This window comes from Carettochelys insculpta, chromosome 11 (genome assembly GCF_033958435.1).
Source record: "Carettochelys insculpta isolate YL-2023 chromosome 11, ASM3395843v1, whole genome shotgun sequence".
In the NCBI taxonomy this organism is placed as follows: domain Eukaryota; kingdom Metazoa; phylum Chordata; order Testudines; family Carettochelyidae; genus Carettochelys; species Carettochelys insculpta.
Window position 1 is genome coordinate 21,317,664 of NC_134147.1, and position 18,893 is coordinate 21,336,556.

General features: G+C 41.7%; 1 protein-coding gene across 2 annotated transcripts in view; it reads right to left on the reverse strand.

Annotated features, from left to right (window-relative positions):
• Window positions 1-18,893, reverse strand: part of FGD3 (FYVE, RhoGEF and PH domain containing 3) — a 181,794-nt gene that overhangs the window by 36,588 nt on the left and 126,313 nt on the right. For both annotated transcript variants that reach the window (XM_075005650.1, XM_075005651.1), the window contains exons 6-11: window positions 17,537-17,673; window positions 14,889-15,045; window positions 8,743-8,881; window positions 7,467-7,525; window positions 1,113-1,259; window positions 709-801 (exon numbers count right to left, since the gene is read on the reverse strand). In XM_075005650.1, coding sequence (XP_074861751.1) covers window positions 709-801; window positions 1,113-1,259; window positions 7,467-7,525; window positions 8,743-8,881; window positions 14,889-15,045; window positions 17,537-17,673 — 732 coding nt within the window. The remainder of the gene's footprint in view (window positions 1-708; window positions 802-1,112; window positions 1,260-7,466; window positions 7,526-8,742; window positions 8,882-14,888; window positions 15,046-17,536; window positions 17,674-18,893) is intronic.

The window sequence follows — 18,893 nt, forward strand, 5'->3', positions numbered from 1 at the left end:
TTAATGTGGCTGAAGTTACGTAACTTAGAACGATGCCCCACCCCCAGTACTGTAGACCAGGTGTAAGTAAGAGCTTACAATTTAGGTTGCTGTATCCTCTCCCAGTCCCAATTTATACTAGCCACTGTTATTGGCAATTCTACTGTATGCCAGTCTTCCCACAATGTACTTTTGAACACAATGTATATCAAGAGGTGAGCATAGAAAATATGCAGCACAATTTATCTATTCATGAGGTATTTATGAAATACCTGAATATTAAATTCCATAACACTCCTTACAGGAGTGTAGCAAACTACTACACTAGCTTCACAGATGGCTGAGTTAGTCCACAGACACCAGCATTTACTGGTGCATCTCCTGAGGATACTGAATTAATTTTGGTTCCCCAGCAATATAGCTCATGGGCCATGAAGTTTGAGCTCACTTCCAAACCAAACCCCAAGCTAAAGAGTTCAAAAACAGCTTACTCTGACACCGTCAACTTAATCAGAGTGACACTGTAACTAAAATCCCAGTTCCCAGTGGTGACAGAATTAGCTTATGGACTAGCGCACACAGATAATTCTGTGATAAAATCTAGATGTCTTGCAGTCGTAAGTATTAAAAAGTTCCAGCCACAACTGGCAACAGGCATAATGGCAATGCAACATTGGCCTTTTGACTGTAAAGAACAACTGTGCTTAAACATAATAAGTAGCTACCAACCTGCAAGCCCCCAATGTCCATCTTTTCTCGAACACTGAACTTCTGGCCGATGAGCCTTAGTTTTGGTACACAGTATAACACCATGCTGTTAAACTGCAATGAAGAAAAAGTATATATTAGATAATACAGATAGGAAGGGATCCACATTTTGATTGCTAATTATGTTGACTTAGGGCTCTGATTCTCATAACGAAATGCTGCCATTTTAACACAATGTGCTTCAGAGCCACACAACAAACGAAGAAAGAACACTCTAAGGAGAAGAGAGATGCCCACATGAGGGAGGTTGCACCTGGGAAGGGCTGCCACTGTGTTTTGAACTGGGATCAGAGAGTGCGACAGAAAGACTGTTTCACAACAGTAATGATGAATACACAAGTGTGACAAACTGGCAAGAAACTCACCAGAAACAAGTACCTATCCTGAGCTGTGCCATTCTTAGCTGAGAGTTTCTGGATCTGGCCTTCTTTAATGAGTTCATTGGCTGGATTAACGATATCCTCTTCGCCTCCAAGTCGCTCATATACTTCTAACAGCTTATGCATCTTTTCCTGTAAGTGCAGAAGGTAATCTCTAGCCAGGCAGCAATTTTTTTTAAAAATAGTTATTTCACTTGGCTGTTACCTAAAACATTTTTGTGAGTTCTATCCAAATAAGAATGGAAACAAACATAATATGAAGGAGGAGGAAAGATCTGTCTTCAAAAATATATTGCTGTTCCATATCCTTCAACAGTTTCATTTCTCTACTGTGGTAATTTTCATCTCAGTTTTTGCTTGAAATATAACAACTGCATGCCTTGGTCAGTCAGCTTCAAATTATCTGGCAGTTTTTGGGCCTCTGTTATGTAATATTAAATACATTATCAATGCAAGAAACAGTGCAAGTCCAGTATGGTCAATGATGAATCAATCAGTAAGCAGCACACTCTGAGCAGGTGAAGTTCTTACCCTGTTCCAAAAGGAGCTTGCACACAATGAATACAGTTTAAAGCCAACTCTGAGTTAAGTGTAAAGGCTTTAATGGTAACCCAAGCAGCAACACAATATAAATCGCAGCCTAGGTCTTCTCCCAAAACCTGTCTTGCATTTCCATGCATGATCTCTTCTATTCCAGCCCTCAGTTCCTTCTGTCTCAGATCAATACTCCAGCTTCTTACATTCTCATTAGTGCTAACAAGATCCACCTGCCAGCACAGTGCACTTGATTAGGCTGCCCTGCGTGCAAGGTTCTTGCATCTGAGCTTATAGTAGATTTATAAAGGAACTCTGCATATCTAAAATTTACCCTGTCAGGGCCAGCACAAAGGCTATGCAGTATTGAAGTCCTATGTAAGTTCTCAAAATAAGAAGGGTGTTAGGGCAGCGGTGGCAAACTGCGGCTTGCAGGCTATGTGGCCTACGGCCCATGGACCTCCTGGACTGACCCCTTCCCCCACATGCCTCTTACAGAGCCCCGTACTTACCTGCTCCTTCTCCTTCCTCACGACACTTACGGAGCAAGCAAATTGTCTGATTTGCACTCCCTGCCCAGGCCTCTCCCTCCCTCCCACAGACAGAATACTGCAAATCAGCTGTTCGAGGCTGTTTCAGTGCAGGGAAGGAGGCAGAGGAGCAGGTAAGTGAGGCACTCCAGTGCCCCAGTGCATGAGAGGTGGGGGTGGTGGGGGCCCATCGCTGTTCCATAGTAACTGTTGCATAAACACTGGCTGGGATCTTTGCACAGGGATGAATGTCAACTCTACAGCACAACCACTACCACATGCCTCCTAAGGTGGGAGTAGAGCCTGGGGCAAACCCTCTGTGCTGCAGGCTCCGCCCCTCCCCTGTTCTGACCCTGCAACTTTACCCCCTCCTCCAGAAACAGGGCTAAGGGATTACTTGGGGCTGGGAATTGTGTGCAGCGGTGGTGGCAGTAGCAGCATGGGGTCGCCTCCCACCCACCATGCGGGTGGCAGGAGTGGCAGCTGGCTCTGCTCTGCCGTGCTTCCTGATGCTGCAGAGAAGGTAGGCACATGGAATGAAGAGGGCAGTGGAGTGGAACAGGGTTCATTTCCTACCACCTGCGTAGTGAGTGTGGAGCCCCCTGATCCAGAAAATCCCCCAGCCCGGCCCCAGATAATCCTCCCTCCTTCTGCTGTGGGATCCCCTAAAGAGTGGGGCCTTGGGGGACCACCCCAGTTTGTCCTATGGATGGGATGGCTCTGCATGGCTGCTTTATATTCAACCCTATAAACATTCCTAACTTCCTTGCTCCTTGAACTGTCTTGCAAAGTTGTTAGTTTATCCACTGGTATTTACAGCTCCCAGATTTGCAATACTACAGCTCTAAAAAATTGAAACATGAAAGATTCTTAAAACTCCAAGCAGTTGCAAAATCTGCTAAACAATAGCAGCTGGGGAGTTTCAGTTCATTTAAACTGTAAGCTAGTAGATATGCTCCATCAAAGTCTTCAATGGGTGAGTTTCAAAAAAAAAAAATGTCTCATACAAGCACCTGTGCACTGACTATCAGAACTTGCTCATGCATATGAAACTGGGGTTTCAGAAGTGCTTATAAAAGTTTGCAAACATGGCTCTCTCATTCATTTAAGACACTCTGCCATAGATGGACACAACACTAACCTCCAGCCCCAAAATAAATCGCATTTATAAACAGCAAAGCAAAAGCAAAACGAAGACAACCAGAAGCAAACCAGCGAGTCAACCAATAAACCAAAAAGTGGTAGTCCAAGCAGAGTTTCTATGTTCCAAAAAAGAAAGAAGAGCCCAAGGTTCTGTCTAGCTCATTAAGTTTCTCACCACAGGTTGAGCCTCTCTAGTCCATCACTCTCTTGTCCAGAAAGATCCATAATCTGGCATGATTTTAGTTAGCTGTATGACCACTTGTCATGGGTGTGGCCAAGTTTCCCGTGATCAATAAAGTGTGTTTACAGCCATCAATCCTTGCTCTCAGTGTTCTGTGCTGTTATTTAGCTATAATTTACCCCTAAACATCTCCTAAAAGCCAAGTAAGCTGTGGACATGTTGGTAATGTGATAGACAATACTGACCTCCCACGGTCTGACAAATTCTTGTCCAGCACTGGTCTGGTCACAAGGGTGCCAGACAAGAGAGGTTTAACCTGTATTACTAATCCATTTTCTGAAGGAGTTCAGACACTTTGGTGGCAGATGGCAGCGCAAAATCATAAAAGATACCTGTGCACTAGAAAAGATACCTTATTTTAATCAAATTTTGTAGCAACGGTTGTAATTTCTTCCATTGCAACCTAAGTGCCGAGCCTATGGAAAATAAATTGGTAAAATTTGCTTAATCCAGGTCTAGGAATTAGAACCTTTGGCTACAGTTCTTGCCCTCCTTTTTGATGTCACTCATTACCAGCAGACTTGCATGCTATTTCTAGTGCACATTCAGAATATGGCATTCAACAGTGGCTGTTTCAGTTTAGGGTACAGAGAGGGCAATGTAACACATCTTCCCTTGCTGCATTTCAAACGCACTTCTTCCATGTTTCAGCTCCTGCAGAGCAGTAGAAGAGGACTTGCTGGATAAGTGTGTGTGACAAAGCAAATTCATGAGCCACTGGGCCAAACCCTGCGTGCCTCATTCAGGTTTTCTAAGTGTTAGCTCAGGCAAATCCCATTCACTGTAGAGGAACTCTCTGCCTACAATGAGAATTTGCTAGATAAAAACAAATAAAACAAACCAGCAGTCCTGTAGCACTTTAAAGACTAACAAAATAATTTATCAGGTGATGAGCTTTCGTGGGACAGACCCTCTTCTTCAGATCAAGAAGTGGGTCTGTCCCACAAAAGCTCGTCACCTAATAAATTATTTTGTTAGGCTTTAAAGTGCTACAGGACTGCTGGTTTGTTTTGTTAGCATACAGACTAACATGGCTACCTCTCTGTTACTGGATAAAACCTGATTAAGGACCTCGGGGTCTGGCTAGCTACTGTTAGCTGTAATAAAACAAAAGACCCCTGCCACAGATTTCTTTGCAGAGCACTCAGAGTTGAGAAGAGCATCCCCTGAGGGTTACACTATTCCCTTGTATTTCTATATACTACCCACCATAGTGGTAATGGAGTGGGATATGCAGGAGCTCCATATATAGGATGTAATGAAGGTCTATAAAATATGCTGCTCCAGGATGAGCAAGTACCACCTGCAGTTTGTGGCCCTGGAGCAGAGTGGGGCAAACAGTGGCCCGGGGACCACACCCGCCTGCAGAACCCTTTTGTGTGGCCCCTGAACTCCCACCCAAAGAGGCTAGCCCCCTACACCTCCCAGTCTGTCCCCCTGGCCCTGCAGCCTCAGCACTCCACACTTATTGTGCCAATGCTCCAAGCAGTGTGGCTGTAGCATGTCCAGCCCTGGCACAACTGGTGGCAAGATAGCAGGGGGCTGGGTGGTGGGGCTGTGACTTGGGAGGCCAGTTGGGGGTGAGGAACGGGGGATCACGCCTGGCTATCTGGGGAGAGACAGCCTCCCCAAGCCTTCCCTACCCAGACTTCCGTACAATTTCAGGACTCCAATGAAGCCCTCAGACCCAAAGGTTTGCCCGTCCCTTCCCTAGAGCCCAGTGACTTGTTGCTGACAACCGCGAGCTTGTTAAAGTTGCAAACTTGCAAACATTCATACCAAAAGCTACAGGAGAGTAAAGACAGGGAAGAATAGAATTCAAACAGAAATATATGGTTTCTAAACCAACTGTTACTGAGACATGTGAAAGGACTCAGACAGCAGCTGCTTACCAGCAAAAGGAAAAGTGATCTGATGGCGTCTGAGGGATGGAGGAAGTAGGAGTCTGATAATGTGTCTGCCAGCCATGCTCACAAGAGGAAGCTATGGCTAATTCCTCTTGTGTGTACAGAATGAGGTGCAAATGGATTATTCAGCACGTTGTCTAGCATTATTTTGCTCCAAGTAACAAAAGTGTGGGAAAAACTTAGAGAATGCCCAATATGTAGATGAGGGAAAATAGAAAATATATGATCAGGCAACCTTGAATGAAAAATGCAACACAGCTTATGTAGGGTGAAAATTTATGCAGTAATTTTCAGTGTTTTCCCAAACGTTTTTGTGCAAAAACAACTGATGATAAAAAGGGTAATTATGCCCTTTATGGAACAAAAGATGTTTTCCAGAGATCATCTTACTGTTATGTAAAATACCACAGGCTTGATTTTGAAAGCAACAGTGATGTTGCATCCACAAATAATCCATAGGCACAAAGAGTAGTATTTAGTATTTTACATTTAGTATACAGTAAACCCTCGATTTAATGGACTTATGAAGGAAGGGACGTCCATTAAATCCGAGGGCTTACATAGTGCCCCCACCCAAGCCAAATTCCCCCAATTCCCCCTGTCTCCCAAATAAATGCCAGGGACTCACTGGAGCTGCCAGAGCCAGAGCTGCGAGGGATAAAGGAGCCACCATGTCTGGAGCTTCCACCATGGCTTGAACTACTGCTCTGTCTGGAGCCTCCACCACTGCTACAGGAGCTGCTGCAGCTGGATCACTGCCCCCGCAGTTGCCACAAGCTCCTCCCACCAGGCGTGGGGCACGTACACGAGTGCTGTCTGCCCATGCACATGCCCTGCCGCTGGTGGAAGGAGTGTGGTGCGGCTTCTGCCGCCACAGCAGAGGTGGTGGTCCAGGCCACACTGGAGGCTCCAGTGGTGGCAGAGGCTCTTGCAGCTGTGGAGATGGCTCCAGCCACAGCGGCTCCTTGAGCCACTCTGGCGGCCCCAGTGCAGCTCCTCCAGCCACGGCTCTGGTGAGCTGCCAGCATTTACAATACGTTCGGGGGGCGGGGGGCGCTGGTGGACAGCCCCTATTCCCTAAACCTGCTAAATTGGGGTCTGCTCATTCGAGGGTTTACTGCACATCCATGCACATGCACACACAAGCACTACGATCCACAAGCATGACACCCGCAAACTTATTCTGTGTGCAGAATTGCTAGTGCGTAAATAGGTTTGTGTGGTCAGGCTGAGCTCACAACGGAAGTGTGATCCTATGTTTTAAGGAGAAGATTTTACAAAGCCTTTTCTAATTTTAGATACACAGGACTACACTTTGCAAAGTGATGTCTGCAACGTCGAACATGCACACTGTATGCCCAAAAAATGGCATGTGAAAACTTGCTGGCACACTTAGTAGAATCGGTCCAAAAGATTTTTTATTTTTCAAAATTTTTCTGTGCAAAACATAACCCTCTTTATTTTATTGTTTTTCTTGGCAATCATTTCTTCATCACCACCCCTCACATTCCAAAACCATTTCTGTTTTCAGATTGGCATAAGGTATTTCTGCCAGGGTGGTTAACCGCTGACAGAAATTACCTAGGGAGGTTACAGAACCTCCACCATTGAAGATTTATAAGGGCAGCTTAGCTAAACACCTGTTAAGGATGGTCTAGATTAAAAAAACTAATAATAATTCTGCCATGAGCACAGGGGACTGGACCAGATGAACTCTCAAGGACCCATCCAGTCCTATGATTCCATTATTTGAAATCTTGGCACACAAAAACTTCAGTGTGTGATAACAATGCCAAGAGCATTTATGGAAAACAGGTATAAGGCTCCTCAATTTCTATTTAAGTCTGATATAGTGTATCTGAAAAACTTCCCCAGAACAAAAGCCTTTTTTAATGGAGGATCTAGCAATGAAAGAATAATTGACTGAACCAAGGACCTCAGTTAATGAATCACATCATGATTCCATTACACAATTTCTACTCACCATCTTTCGGATGGCTGCATTTGAATGGTTTGCTGCTGTAGAAATGAGCTCCAGTGATTCTGCAATAAAGGGAGCAACAGTTATACATTCTATCAGTTAATAGCACTGTTTTTATTTTCCTGCAAGGTACACTTCCACTGAAAAAGACCTGCTGAATTCTGCACGTCCCTGAATTAAGTGGAACATTTATAAGCATGGATACATAACATTGTATTTATATGTTGTGCATGTGTGTACATGATATTTCATCTTATCCTGCTCTGTTTACAAGTTCAGAGAAGGAAAAAAAACCAGCATGTAAGGGGGGCAAAAGTGACAATGTAAGGAACAATTTACGGTTCACACTCTTCTCCAGGCACTTCTTGATAGGATTCCCAGCTGCAGTAAAACCAGTAAAGGAATATTTTCTACCTTCCCATTCTTAATATCATGTGGCTTGAATCCCTAGAAAACACTCACATTTAAGACAATCTGGCTGCGTCTACACTACAAAAATAACTGAAGTTGCTTACTTCAAAGTACAACTTCAAAGTAAGCAACCTCAAAGTTGAGCGTCTACACACACCCTACTTTGAAGTTAAACTTTGAAGTAGGGCACTACTCCATTCCTAGGAATGAAGTAAGGATTTTGAAGTTTGGCTCCCTACTTCGAAGTTAACTTTGAAGTACGGGAAAACGTGTGTAGACTCTCTGCTGGCTACTTCAAAGTAGTGCCTGATGTAGACACACCCTTTGTGTTCCTTCACCAACCCACCATAAAGACAATTGAAAGTGCTGTGTCTCTGATATGAACTACAGTATTCTGTCTTTGCTTATTTGGTGAAGTTGTCCTCATTTCTAGAACAGTGATTTTCATTTTTTACAGCTTCTCTGCAACATTCCAACAGTTAATTCAGTTCAATGTGTTTACGATAGTTTCATGTACTGGTAACAACATTTGAACTCTTAAGTCAAGATATTGACAGAAGAATATGGTTCCTACCAACATGGTTCACATTCATGAGCCAAGAAGGCTAATGGCATATTGGGGTACATTAGGAGAAGCATTTCCAGAAGATCTAGATTTTACCAAAAGGGTGGTGAAGCACTGGAACATATTACCAAGAGAGACGGTGGAATCTCCATCCCTAGAGGTTTTTAAGTCCTGGCTTGACATAGACCTGGCTGGGATGATTTAGTTGGGGTTGATCCTGCTTTTGGCAGGGGGCTGAACTAGATGACCTCTTGAGGTCCCTTCCAGCCCTAGAATTTCATGGTTCTATGAAGTTACACTTACTTTCAGCATCTTTCCTGTCTGGAGACTCTTCTGGAAGTTTCTTGAGATAATCCTTGAGAAGAAGCTCATAGCGAGGAATTCTCTGCACAGGTTCAAGCATGTGATGCTGCAATGTCAAGTTCCCACACACATCCTGTTTCTGTAACCCAGAAAAAACAATTTTGCAAGGATCGTGTTGTTTCTCCTTTGTTTGTTTTTAAATTGGAACGACAATAAAAATCACATTTTCACCTACATAAATACAGGAACTCTGTCAATGCAAAATCTACTTGGTTTTTAATAAGTGTTTAATGCAGACATTTGGCTCTAACATCTCTACCAACTGTTATAAATGTATAGAACTCCCCTGTTTTTTTCTGAAAAAAAATCTCTCTTGGTGCTGCATGCAAGACTTTGTGAGAGTCCCTTGATAGAACTTGGCCTTAGGAAACCAAGTGGAGACCGTGGAATCAGAATCATATGACTGATGCAATAACCACAAAAGCACAAAAAAATCTCTGTCCTGATCAGCATTTATTGTTTAAATAGTACAGAGACTGACAATATACAAGTCATTTATATGTGCTTCTAAAGCATGAAACTTCTAAAATCATTGTTTCACCTGACCACATCTGTGGTTGGCTTAAGACTTGGCATGTACAGTATTTTTTTACATGGCTACCTTTAAAGGCACTCATTGCACTCCAATCATCTTTATATTTATCCTATGCCAACTATTGATATTTGTAATATTCGTGGTAAGCAAGTTTCATGCCTGTTTTACAGATGAAGAAAGTGAGGCAGAGAAAGATTAAATGAACTGTTCCAGGGCACGTGGGAAGTTTCTGAAAGAACCATAAACTGAACCCACAACTACCCAATCCCAGGTTGGTGTCAAAAATGTCCTTTCTCTGTGGAATTAATACTTCAGCACACCTAGTAAAATAAATCCTTTGGACCAAATTTTGGACAAGTTATGTATTTCTCTTCAAACACTAGCATCCTCTCAATCATCATATCAATTTCTCAGAGGTGTTACAGGACTGCTTGTTATTTGTGACATCAATTTCTGTGTTCTATTCCTCTCCAAAAAGCCATTGTGTCAAATATTTCCAATATTTCTCATCTATATTACAGCTGAAGACACAATGCTGAATGCTGACTTGTCTGATTCTGTGAGACAATGAGACAAATGTCTGACAGGAAAATATGAACCATCTTTCCAGTAATTCAAAGATGTAAGAATGATTTATCACCACGTACGGAACACTATTGCTGTTTATAGAGGCGAATTCATTATCTTTCAGAGTTCTGCAGTTTAACACTTCTCAGGTGCCACAATTGGCAGGCAAAGAATTAAAGATCCCAGGAAGAGAAAAGTAACAATGTAGAATTATAGTACTCCTTATTCGCTTTTGTATCTTACAGCACCATGCTTGCACCCCAGCCCAAGAATGACATTCTCTGTTCCCCTTTTGCCCAATTCCCCAACAAGTATCTTTACACCTTCTTCCCTGATTCCCTCAACCCTGTCTTCAAATTAGACCTAACAGGCAATATCCAGTCATCCTTCTAGTCCTTCATTTAAAACTCACCTCTAAAGAATGGCTGCAGGAAACAGTCAAATGATGAGGGCTAAACGGGCAGACTTTATATAATGTTATTTGTGCAACTCTGTGTGGTAGTGCGCGCGCGCACACACACACACACACACACACACACACACACACACACACACACACACACACACACACACACACACACACACACAACCTCAGTAAGCCCAAGCATAGCTGCTGGAATCTGCAAGCACAAAAACGCAAATACTTCTGCTGCATGCAGCTTCATCTGTGCACCAAAGTGAGCTTATACGGGTCTGAACATTTAAGATGAACTCAGATTGAGATCCCAATGAAAATCAGGAGCTTTGTCTTCTGTTAATGACTATGCGCGTGTCTACACTAGCCCCAAACTTCAAAATAGCCACGCAAATGGCCATTTCGAAGTTTACTAATAAAGTGCTAAAATGCATATTCAGCGCTTCATTAGCATGCGGGCGGCCGCAGCACTTCGAAATTGACGCGCCTCGCTACCACGCGGCTCGTCCCAACAGGGCTCCTTTTCGAAAGGACCCCGCCTACTTCGAAGTTCCCTTATTCCCATCAGCTCATGGGAATAAGGGGACTTCGAAGAAGGCGGGGTCCTTTCGAAAAGGAGCCCCATTGGGACGAGCCACGTGGTGCGTCAATTTCTAAGTGCCCGTCAATTTCTAAGTGCCACGGCCGCCCGCGTGCTAATGAAGCGCTGAATATGCATTTCAGTGCTTCATTAGTAAACTTCGAAACGGCCATTTGCGTGGCCATTTCGAAGTTTGGGGCTAGTGTAGACGTAGCCTATGTGATTAGTGCCAGTAATAGAATGACTTCTTATGCAGTTACTTTTCCCTCTCACTGGTATCCCCTTACACATCATTTTTTATGTGGGTTTGTTGTAAAGTGTGTGATTTGCATTATGTTTTAGTTCAATTGTAGATAGTAAGAAGTAGTCACTGCCTATTTGTAGAACTCTCACTCAGGGTCCATGGGCATGACTTCCAGACAAATCAATTAAGGCTAAATGGTAATTTGGAAAAATTAAAAATTTAGACAAGGAATGGGGCAGAGAAGGAATTGGTGAGATTTTTACATTGAAGGCTTTTGCACAGTTCTACTGCTACTACTAAAGAACCAGGTGTCTCATCTTCAGAATCCATTTCATCTAAAAGGAAGAATCAGGCATTTTCACACATTAAACAAGTTCAACGGGCTTCAGAATGGCATGAAACCTGTAAATACTTTTTAAAAAAAAAACTGGTGTGGGTACCAGAGGCGCATGAAGAGCAAACACTCTGTCAAGATAGCAGAATGTACAAATTTCCTATGATTTCAGAAAAATCAATATGCCATTTTGGTCTGCAATGGAAAGTTTGTGCCTGTTATAAGAGATGGAGGCACTCAGCAGGATTGAGCCCCAGAAGTTAGCTCCAATGGTAACTAACATATTTACCTTCCAGGCTGCCAAAGCAATCAATCAATAGCTTGGCTTTTTGTACAAAACGAATGTCAGCTTAATTATTGCTAAGGCCTCAATTTGAATAACTATGACGCTCAACAACCCCGAGAGTGTTGTTAACAAACTGAATGCAAATTCATAAGTAAGCAATAAAACATGAGTGACATAGCACTTCTACAGAGTTACAGCACATTACCAGTGGTAGTTTGCAATGCAAGGTCAAAAGTCAAAGAATTAGCCAACAGAAATTACATTAAACCACCGAATATTCACTATCTATTACTGAAGTCCACCCATGACTCCTATGAAGCTAACTTCTGTAGCAAGGGTCCTCGGTTCTCAGATGCGCTTGCACAAGAGACGGGAAATCCTACGGCAGCTTCACTTAAAATGAAAATGTCAGGATTCAAATTCAAATAAATACCATCAGAACAGGAGCCCAAACACTGACATTAAATCCAATGTAGTTTATGTTATGTTGTGTCTTCCATTTTTGACAGCTAAAGGCTTTTGCAGTTACCATGATAATACACGTCACAACAGCTAAAGATGATGGAAAAACTGTTAAGAGGGTGCTGGAGAGGCAGCTGAGACTCCTGGAACACACTCCTTAGGGAACAGACCAGTGCCTACTGACACACCAGCTGGAGATCTATCCAGCAAGCTGCATATCTCTGCTAAAATAATCAGCAATGAAATAGTTAACAAGTGTGGCCATTTTAGTTGACTGCCACTGGGCTTCAGTACTGAAGCTCCAGACATAACCCCTGTGTTAAACTTACTTGTCAAGAACTCTTTTCATGGGGCGGCAGAGGATATTCATGATCACAGATAGCTGCAGGCATGTTTTGTGGGCTCTGGCACCTAATGTGACCCATTTGTGCGGTTAGCCTGTTTAGTGAGGTGACAGAGGAGACATAGCAGAATTTTAGGGAAAAATACATCATAAGAAGATAAGAATGGTCATACTGGCTCAGACCGAAGGGCCATCTAGCCCAGTATCCTGTCCTCCAATAACAGCCAACGCCAGGTGGTGCCCATTCCCAGCTTCTGATAGAGGCTAGGGACACCATCCCTCCCACTCTGGTTAATAGCCACTGACAGACCTCTCCTCCATGAACTTATATAATTATATTTAACTCTGCTATAATCTTGGCCATCACAACATCCTCTGGCAAGGAGTTCTACAAGTTAACTATGCGCCGTGTTAACAAAAAAAACTTCCTTTGTTTGTTTCAAATTTGCTACCTATTAATTTCATTTGGTGACGTCTAGTTCTCATGTTATGAGAAGGAACAAATACCTCTTCCTTATTTACCTTCAACACATCATTTTATCTCATTGATGCAAGAAATAAGACAAATAATGAATTACAGTGGGACTCCCACGTACTTGAGAAAGCAACCTCCAGCTTGATGCAAACTGAACTGTTACTTGGATAAAAATGAATTATAACAAAATAGCTCTCTTTTAAAGGGACAACAGATTTTAGATCAAAATGCAAAAACCAGTTGTGCCTTTCTCTGAAGAACTAAACTGGGAAGGTTTGAAGAGGTAAGGGTAAAGCAGAATTAATTCAGAGAGTCTTCTGGCACAGGCAGAAAGATTCAGAGAATCCTGCAAGGACTACATTGTAGAACTCTCAGGGCTTGTCTGCACTTCTGGGAAAATCAACACCATGGTGATCGATCCACTAGGGGTCAATTTAGTGGATTTAGTCAAGGCCCACTGACTGCTCTGTCAACTCCAGTACTCCTCCAGAACGAGAAGCGTAAGAGGAGCTGAGGGAGAGTTTCTTACAATGACCCAGTGTGGTGCAGACCCTGCAGTAAGTAGATCCAAGCTACATCAATTTAAGCTACTCTGCTAACTTAACTCAAATTGCACAGGTTAGACTGACTTTTCCCTGTAGAGGGGACCTGCCCTCAGACAAATCACAGAAACTATGCTCCATTTGAGGCACATGTGCCAATATCTCAAGTTTTAACCAGAAGGGGTCACTTAGCTTTCAGACCCCAGTCACAATGATCAAAATCTCCCTCAGTCCAAGCTTAGACAGGTGAAGTTAAAAAGGGTGTTTATATCACAAGTTTGGTGGAAGGACAACTTTCTCAATTAATATTCTCCCGTGCTTTCTTCCTCTTCACTGGTTCTGTGAAGGAAGTTCTGGCTCACACTTGCAGCCAGCTTTGGGTGTTGAAAACACTCTTCTTGCTATGTGCTGAGGGAATTACAGATCCATGACAGCTGACCCAGCCCTACCACACAAACAACCCCTGCATTTCAAGCCTGGCATTGTGATTTTTCTCTGTGCACAGAGCCATTAATACTCCCCCTGCTAATCACTGTTCTTTGCAAAGAGCAGAGGATGCTCTCCCTGTGCCTGCAAACATGCTGGGTCTCAGCTAAACTGCCAATTTGGCTGGCTCCAGCCTCAACTAAAGCAAGACAGAAGAAAGTATCAGAAAAAAGATTCGGAATACATGACGTTGTGAGCAGAAAGGCTTCTACTGCTTCTTTTTCATTACAAAATTAATGTTTTAGGTAAGTTATTTTCCTGAAAAATCATTAGCCCAAACAAGAATTCTGGGCTACATCATGAGTGCTAGAAAATTAAACTGACTAGAGATACAAATGAAACTGAATACTCTACTTTCATCATTCAAAGACAAGGTGCCCATTGCAAACAGAGAAAAGCGAAACAAGTATTAGGCTGTTAAGTTTTAACTTTAAAATTAGTGCTGTATTAAGAAGAGAAGTTAATTTTATAAAGATTAATATACAATGTGTATATTGACAGCATCCCTATCCTATTCCCTTTATGCCTCAGGGACAAACTCACTAGTGTGCTTTTACAATAATAAAGGAGATATGTTCAGAGAATAAAACTGACCAACTTGGCATTAACGAGTCTCCCCAAATCCTGCTCAAGAAATACTCCACTTGTGTAGTCGTGTATGTCACATGCAAAAGAAGAATGAACGTTTACTGTATTTCAGCATTATAGGACTTTACCCTGCAGCCGACCTCCTGCGGACCATGAGATTACAAAGCACCCTCCTCCCCCAGTTAAATCCCATCAAGCTGGAGATATACGAAAAGGAAGGGCCTTATACCTGTATGTTTTGAACGACATCTTTAAAGGGCGATGATCGCTGCATCCATGTGTTCACCATGTCCATTGCTCTGTCAAAGTTCTTTACATATTCTCCATACATCTTCAGAAATGGAGCCAGTTTTTGAAGGATGTCTCCCAGCCGTGGGTTTGCATTCCTATTGCAAAGAAGGCAGACCAATGTGTCGTGAAATGCACACTTCTGTGGGCACTCTCACACTCATACACCCACTCCACCTTCAAACCAATTTCAGCTCTGAGATAAAAAGGGACAATTACTTTTTGATACCACTGCATGCACACCTACCCTTCATTAAGGCCAGATTTAGCTCTGTAAACTTTTGTTAAGAGAGTAATCTGTCTTCCTCCAATAAGAAAAGAAATCTGTTGAATATAGCCAACACTTTTACCACAGTGATTTTTTCCCTTACAGTAAAACACTTGAAGATGCAAGGAGTCATGTAGTTAAATCTAGGCACACTACCTAAGAGTTGTGTTAGGATGTAGGAAGGTCACAGAAGCTCAGTAATACATGAAGAACTTCCCTTTTAAGTACAACCAACAATAAAGGAAATGAAATACTCTGAATAAATGCTCTTTATGAATTTCAGGCCCCTTTAAAATTAGAGTTGTGTTAGTAAGAAGAGAAAGGAATTTTTAAAGATTAATATACCATATGTATACTGACAGCATCCCTATCTGATTCCCTTTTTGGCTCAGGGACAAACTTACTGTTATGCTTTTACGATAATAAAGGAGAGCCATTCAGTGTTTTGAGAATCTCTAACAAAGGGAATAAAACTGACCGACTTTGCACTGAAATGTCTCCCCAAATCCTGATCAAGAAATACACCACCCATGTAGCAGACCCCAGAAAGTGGTGTTTTGCAGCAAAAGGTGGATGGATACACACCTTGGTATGTACATGGAACTCATTAAAAAGATTTTATTTAGGAGCAAGAAGGTGGTGTTCTCTCCTATCTGTGCATTTCCATTCCTATCTCTAACTGCAAAAGGGTAGGAATAATTGCAATAATTGTTAATTGGCTCAAGCATTACAATGTTGGAATAAGGCTGGGTTGGAAACCAGCATATTTGGGTTCTATTTGAGTCCCATGTGACCAGGGCAAGTCACACATCCTGAACTTTAGTTTTCCAGTCTATAACAACCCTCACCAATCTCATAGGGGTCTTGTCAGGCTTAAGCCCTGTGACATTTTTAGCAAAGTGGAAACATTACCAATCCTCGGTGGCAATCTTAGAAGTGACAAATTTAAGCTAGGATTTTCAAAGGACCGCCCCCTCCAGTTTCAATGAATGTGGGTGTCTAGCCCCCTTAGACTTCTTAGCAAATGCCAGCTCAAACTTGGTTTCTATTCACATTCAAAGCTGGAAGTTTCTCCCAGTGGCTTCCTTGCAGGTCTTGGCCATTAGGAGACAATGCCTTCTTGTTATGTTCCCCTCATCAACACTAAGCTAATATTAATGTTAATCTGCACTCACCATTTAATAGCCTATGCATACAGCTGACTTCCCAGGACATCTTCCTCATCTTTAGCAATGGCTGTCCCCATAGTTTCCATTCATGTTCAAGACAGACAGACATTTTATTTACTCCCTCTGTTTACCAACGCACAGTATGAGCAAGAGTGGACTCAGCAGAAGAAGATGCAAAATGCTAATTTTGTCCCCACCATTTCAAAGTAGTTGAACAGGTTAGCTTTCTGTTGACTTTATAGCGTATTATAAAACCATGGTGTGTCAGAAGAAGCCTTTACAGCCAACCCGTCTTCTCAAATTTAATTTTCCCAGCCTGTCTTTCAAATAGCCTGTCTGCCTAGAGCATTCCAGATCTTCTGCTTTCAGAACTTGCTGCAATTTTCAGACTCTAACCATGACATAAACATTATTCAACATTCAACAAAAATAACTATTTATGCTTAAAGAAGCACTTGGGTATATACAATGTAGGTGTTAAACTGCAACAATCATAATTAAATTATCATTCAGAAGACAATATTTTTGAATTTCAAAGTCAAATAGAATTTGGTGTAAGGTGTAAAAAACACTAATGGAACAGATTTTTATAACAGACAAGCAGATTTTCAGCTCTGCGCAATTTGCCTTGATGGTTTATGCATTGTGTGAAATGATTTGTCTTAAAAGTTAGATTTATAGCTCAGATTAACATAGTCAACTTAGTTTCTAACAAATGGACTGACCAAATCAAACCTTAGATATTATGTTTTCAGACCTTACCCATAGCATCCCTGTGTAGATATATATAGTGATGTTTGCCACTGCCTTTCTCAATGTCTCACAGAACCATTTGTGGAGTCAAAGCAATAAAAAAAAGTAACTGACTTAGCTGTCTTATGGTACCGTAATGCTGGGATGGTGGAAATCCTGTCAAGGAGGACATCTCTTGCAATGTTTTGAATCAATAAAGCCCTCTGAGAAAAGGATTTTTATTTAGGTTTGCCTTTGTATCATGGTACATATTTAAAAAAAGGTATGACAACCCATTGTATTATTAAGGAAATAGTATGTTATTGTGCAAATAAAACGTGTGTTGTAAAGGTAGGCTTTCTGGTTACCTAACTGCCTTCAAACAGACTATTTTTTTTTGTAAAAAATTGGTTTACCCACCATTCTTGTGTAATTCTTGTTTGGAGCTCAGGCAGGAGAAATTGTCCATGGAAGCAATAGATAGAGGAAATGTTTGAAAAAATGCCAGTTATCACTTCAGCTGGAACACCTGCTTCTGACAATTTAGTGCAAAAAACCTGCATAGGAAAAAAAAAAAAAAGACATTAACAGTAACTGACTATAAATTCAAAGCCCGGCTTTATATTATGAACAGTGTTATCTACACAATGCCAAATGTGCTTTAGCATAGGATCCCATGTTCTATATTTTGAGGAATGTTGTTTGTTTTGTTTTCTGTGAACCTACGTTGTATGTCACATATTTAGAATCATCTCTTAAACACGACTGCTCTCATTCAGAAGGTGAAGTTCCACCCAATTAGGTTTAAAACTAGTTTAGTTATTTCTTTGCTGGGAAACCAAGTTGAAGAAAAACATATATTTTTTTTCTTCCCATCTTCACCAGGTCCAGGACAAAAGTACATGAATGTGAAAGTGAAAGGAGCTCCCTAGATTTTCCTAAAATCTCTGGAAATAGGTCGCCGCTCATCCATAGCAAACCCACCCCAAATTTCCATAGATCTCTTTAGTCCTGGAGGCAAAGTTCTCTGTACAAGAAATTGCTTCCCTAACTGCACTCACAGCAAGAGGACAGTGTTCATTTTTAAAAAAAAATCTGGCAAACCTGGTTTGACAACATGACTTGCCATTTTTATTTTCCTTCTTTCTTCCACACTCATGCACTGCAAAATTGCTTGTGTGACAGTTATGATCCAGGTACCACAATAGAAGAAGAGAAAACTTAAACCCCAAAAGTGAGCAGTCAAACTGCATACTGACTGCATACTGTGTTATTAAAAATATGTATTGAACACACAATTTTATGAAAGCTTGCGGTCTTAGGACTTGCTGATTTTTAATGGGACACAGACAGACTGTGGTTATGAATTTACCTATTTGTGTATCCAGGAAACTCTGCTCATAATCTGTGGTGTGGATTCACCTCCTCCCCACAAGTGGTGTGGTGGGCAGAAGCCAGGGAGGAGGGGCTACCTCCCCAGGTAGATAAGACTAGCTTCTCGCATCTACCATGGCTTAACCCAGGGAGGGAGCAACAAGGGAAAAAAAATCAAAAGCAAAAAAGGAACAACTTGAAACTGGGGAGAAAAAAAAACAGGATAAGAAAACTAAGAAAGTGGACATTTTCCCCACTGTGAAATTATATATATATATATATATATATATATATATATATATATATATATATATATAGTGGCTGATATAGTATATATAGAATATATATATATAGTGACTGAAGAAAAAAAACCCACAAAAACAAACCTGCAAGCCCTTTTAAG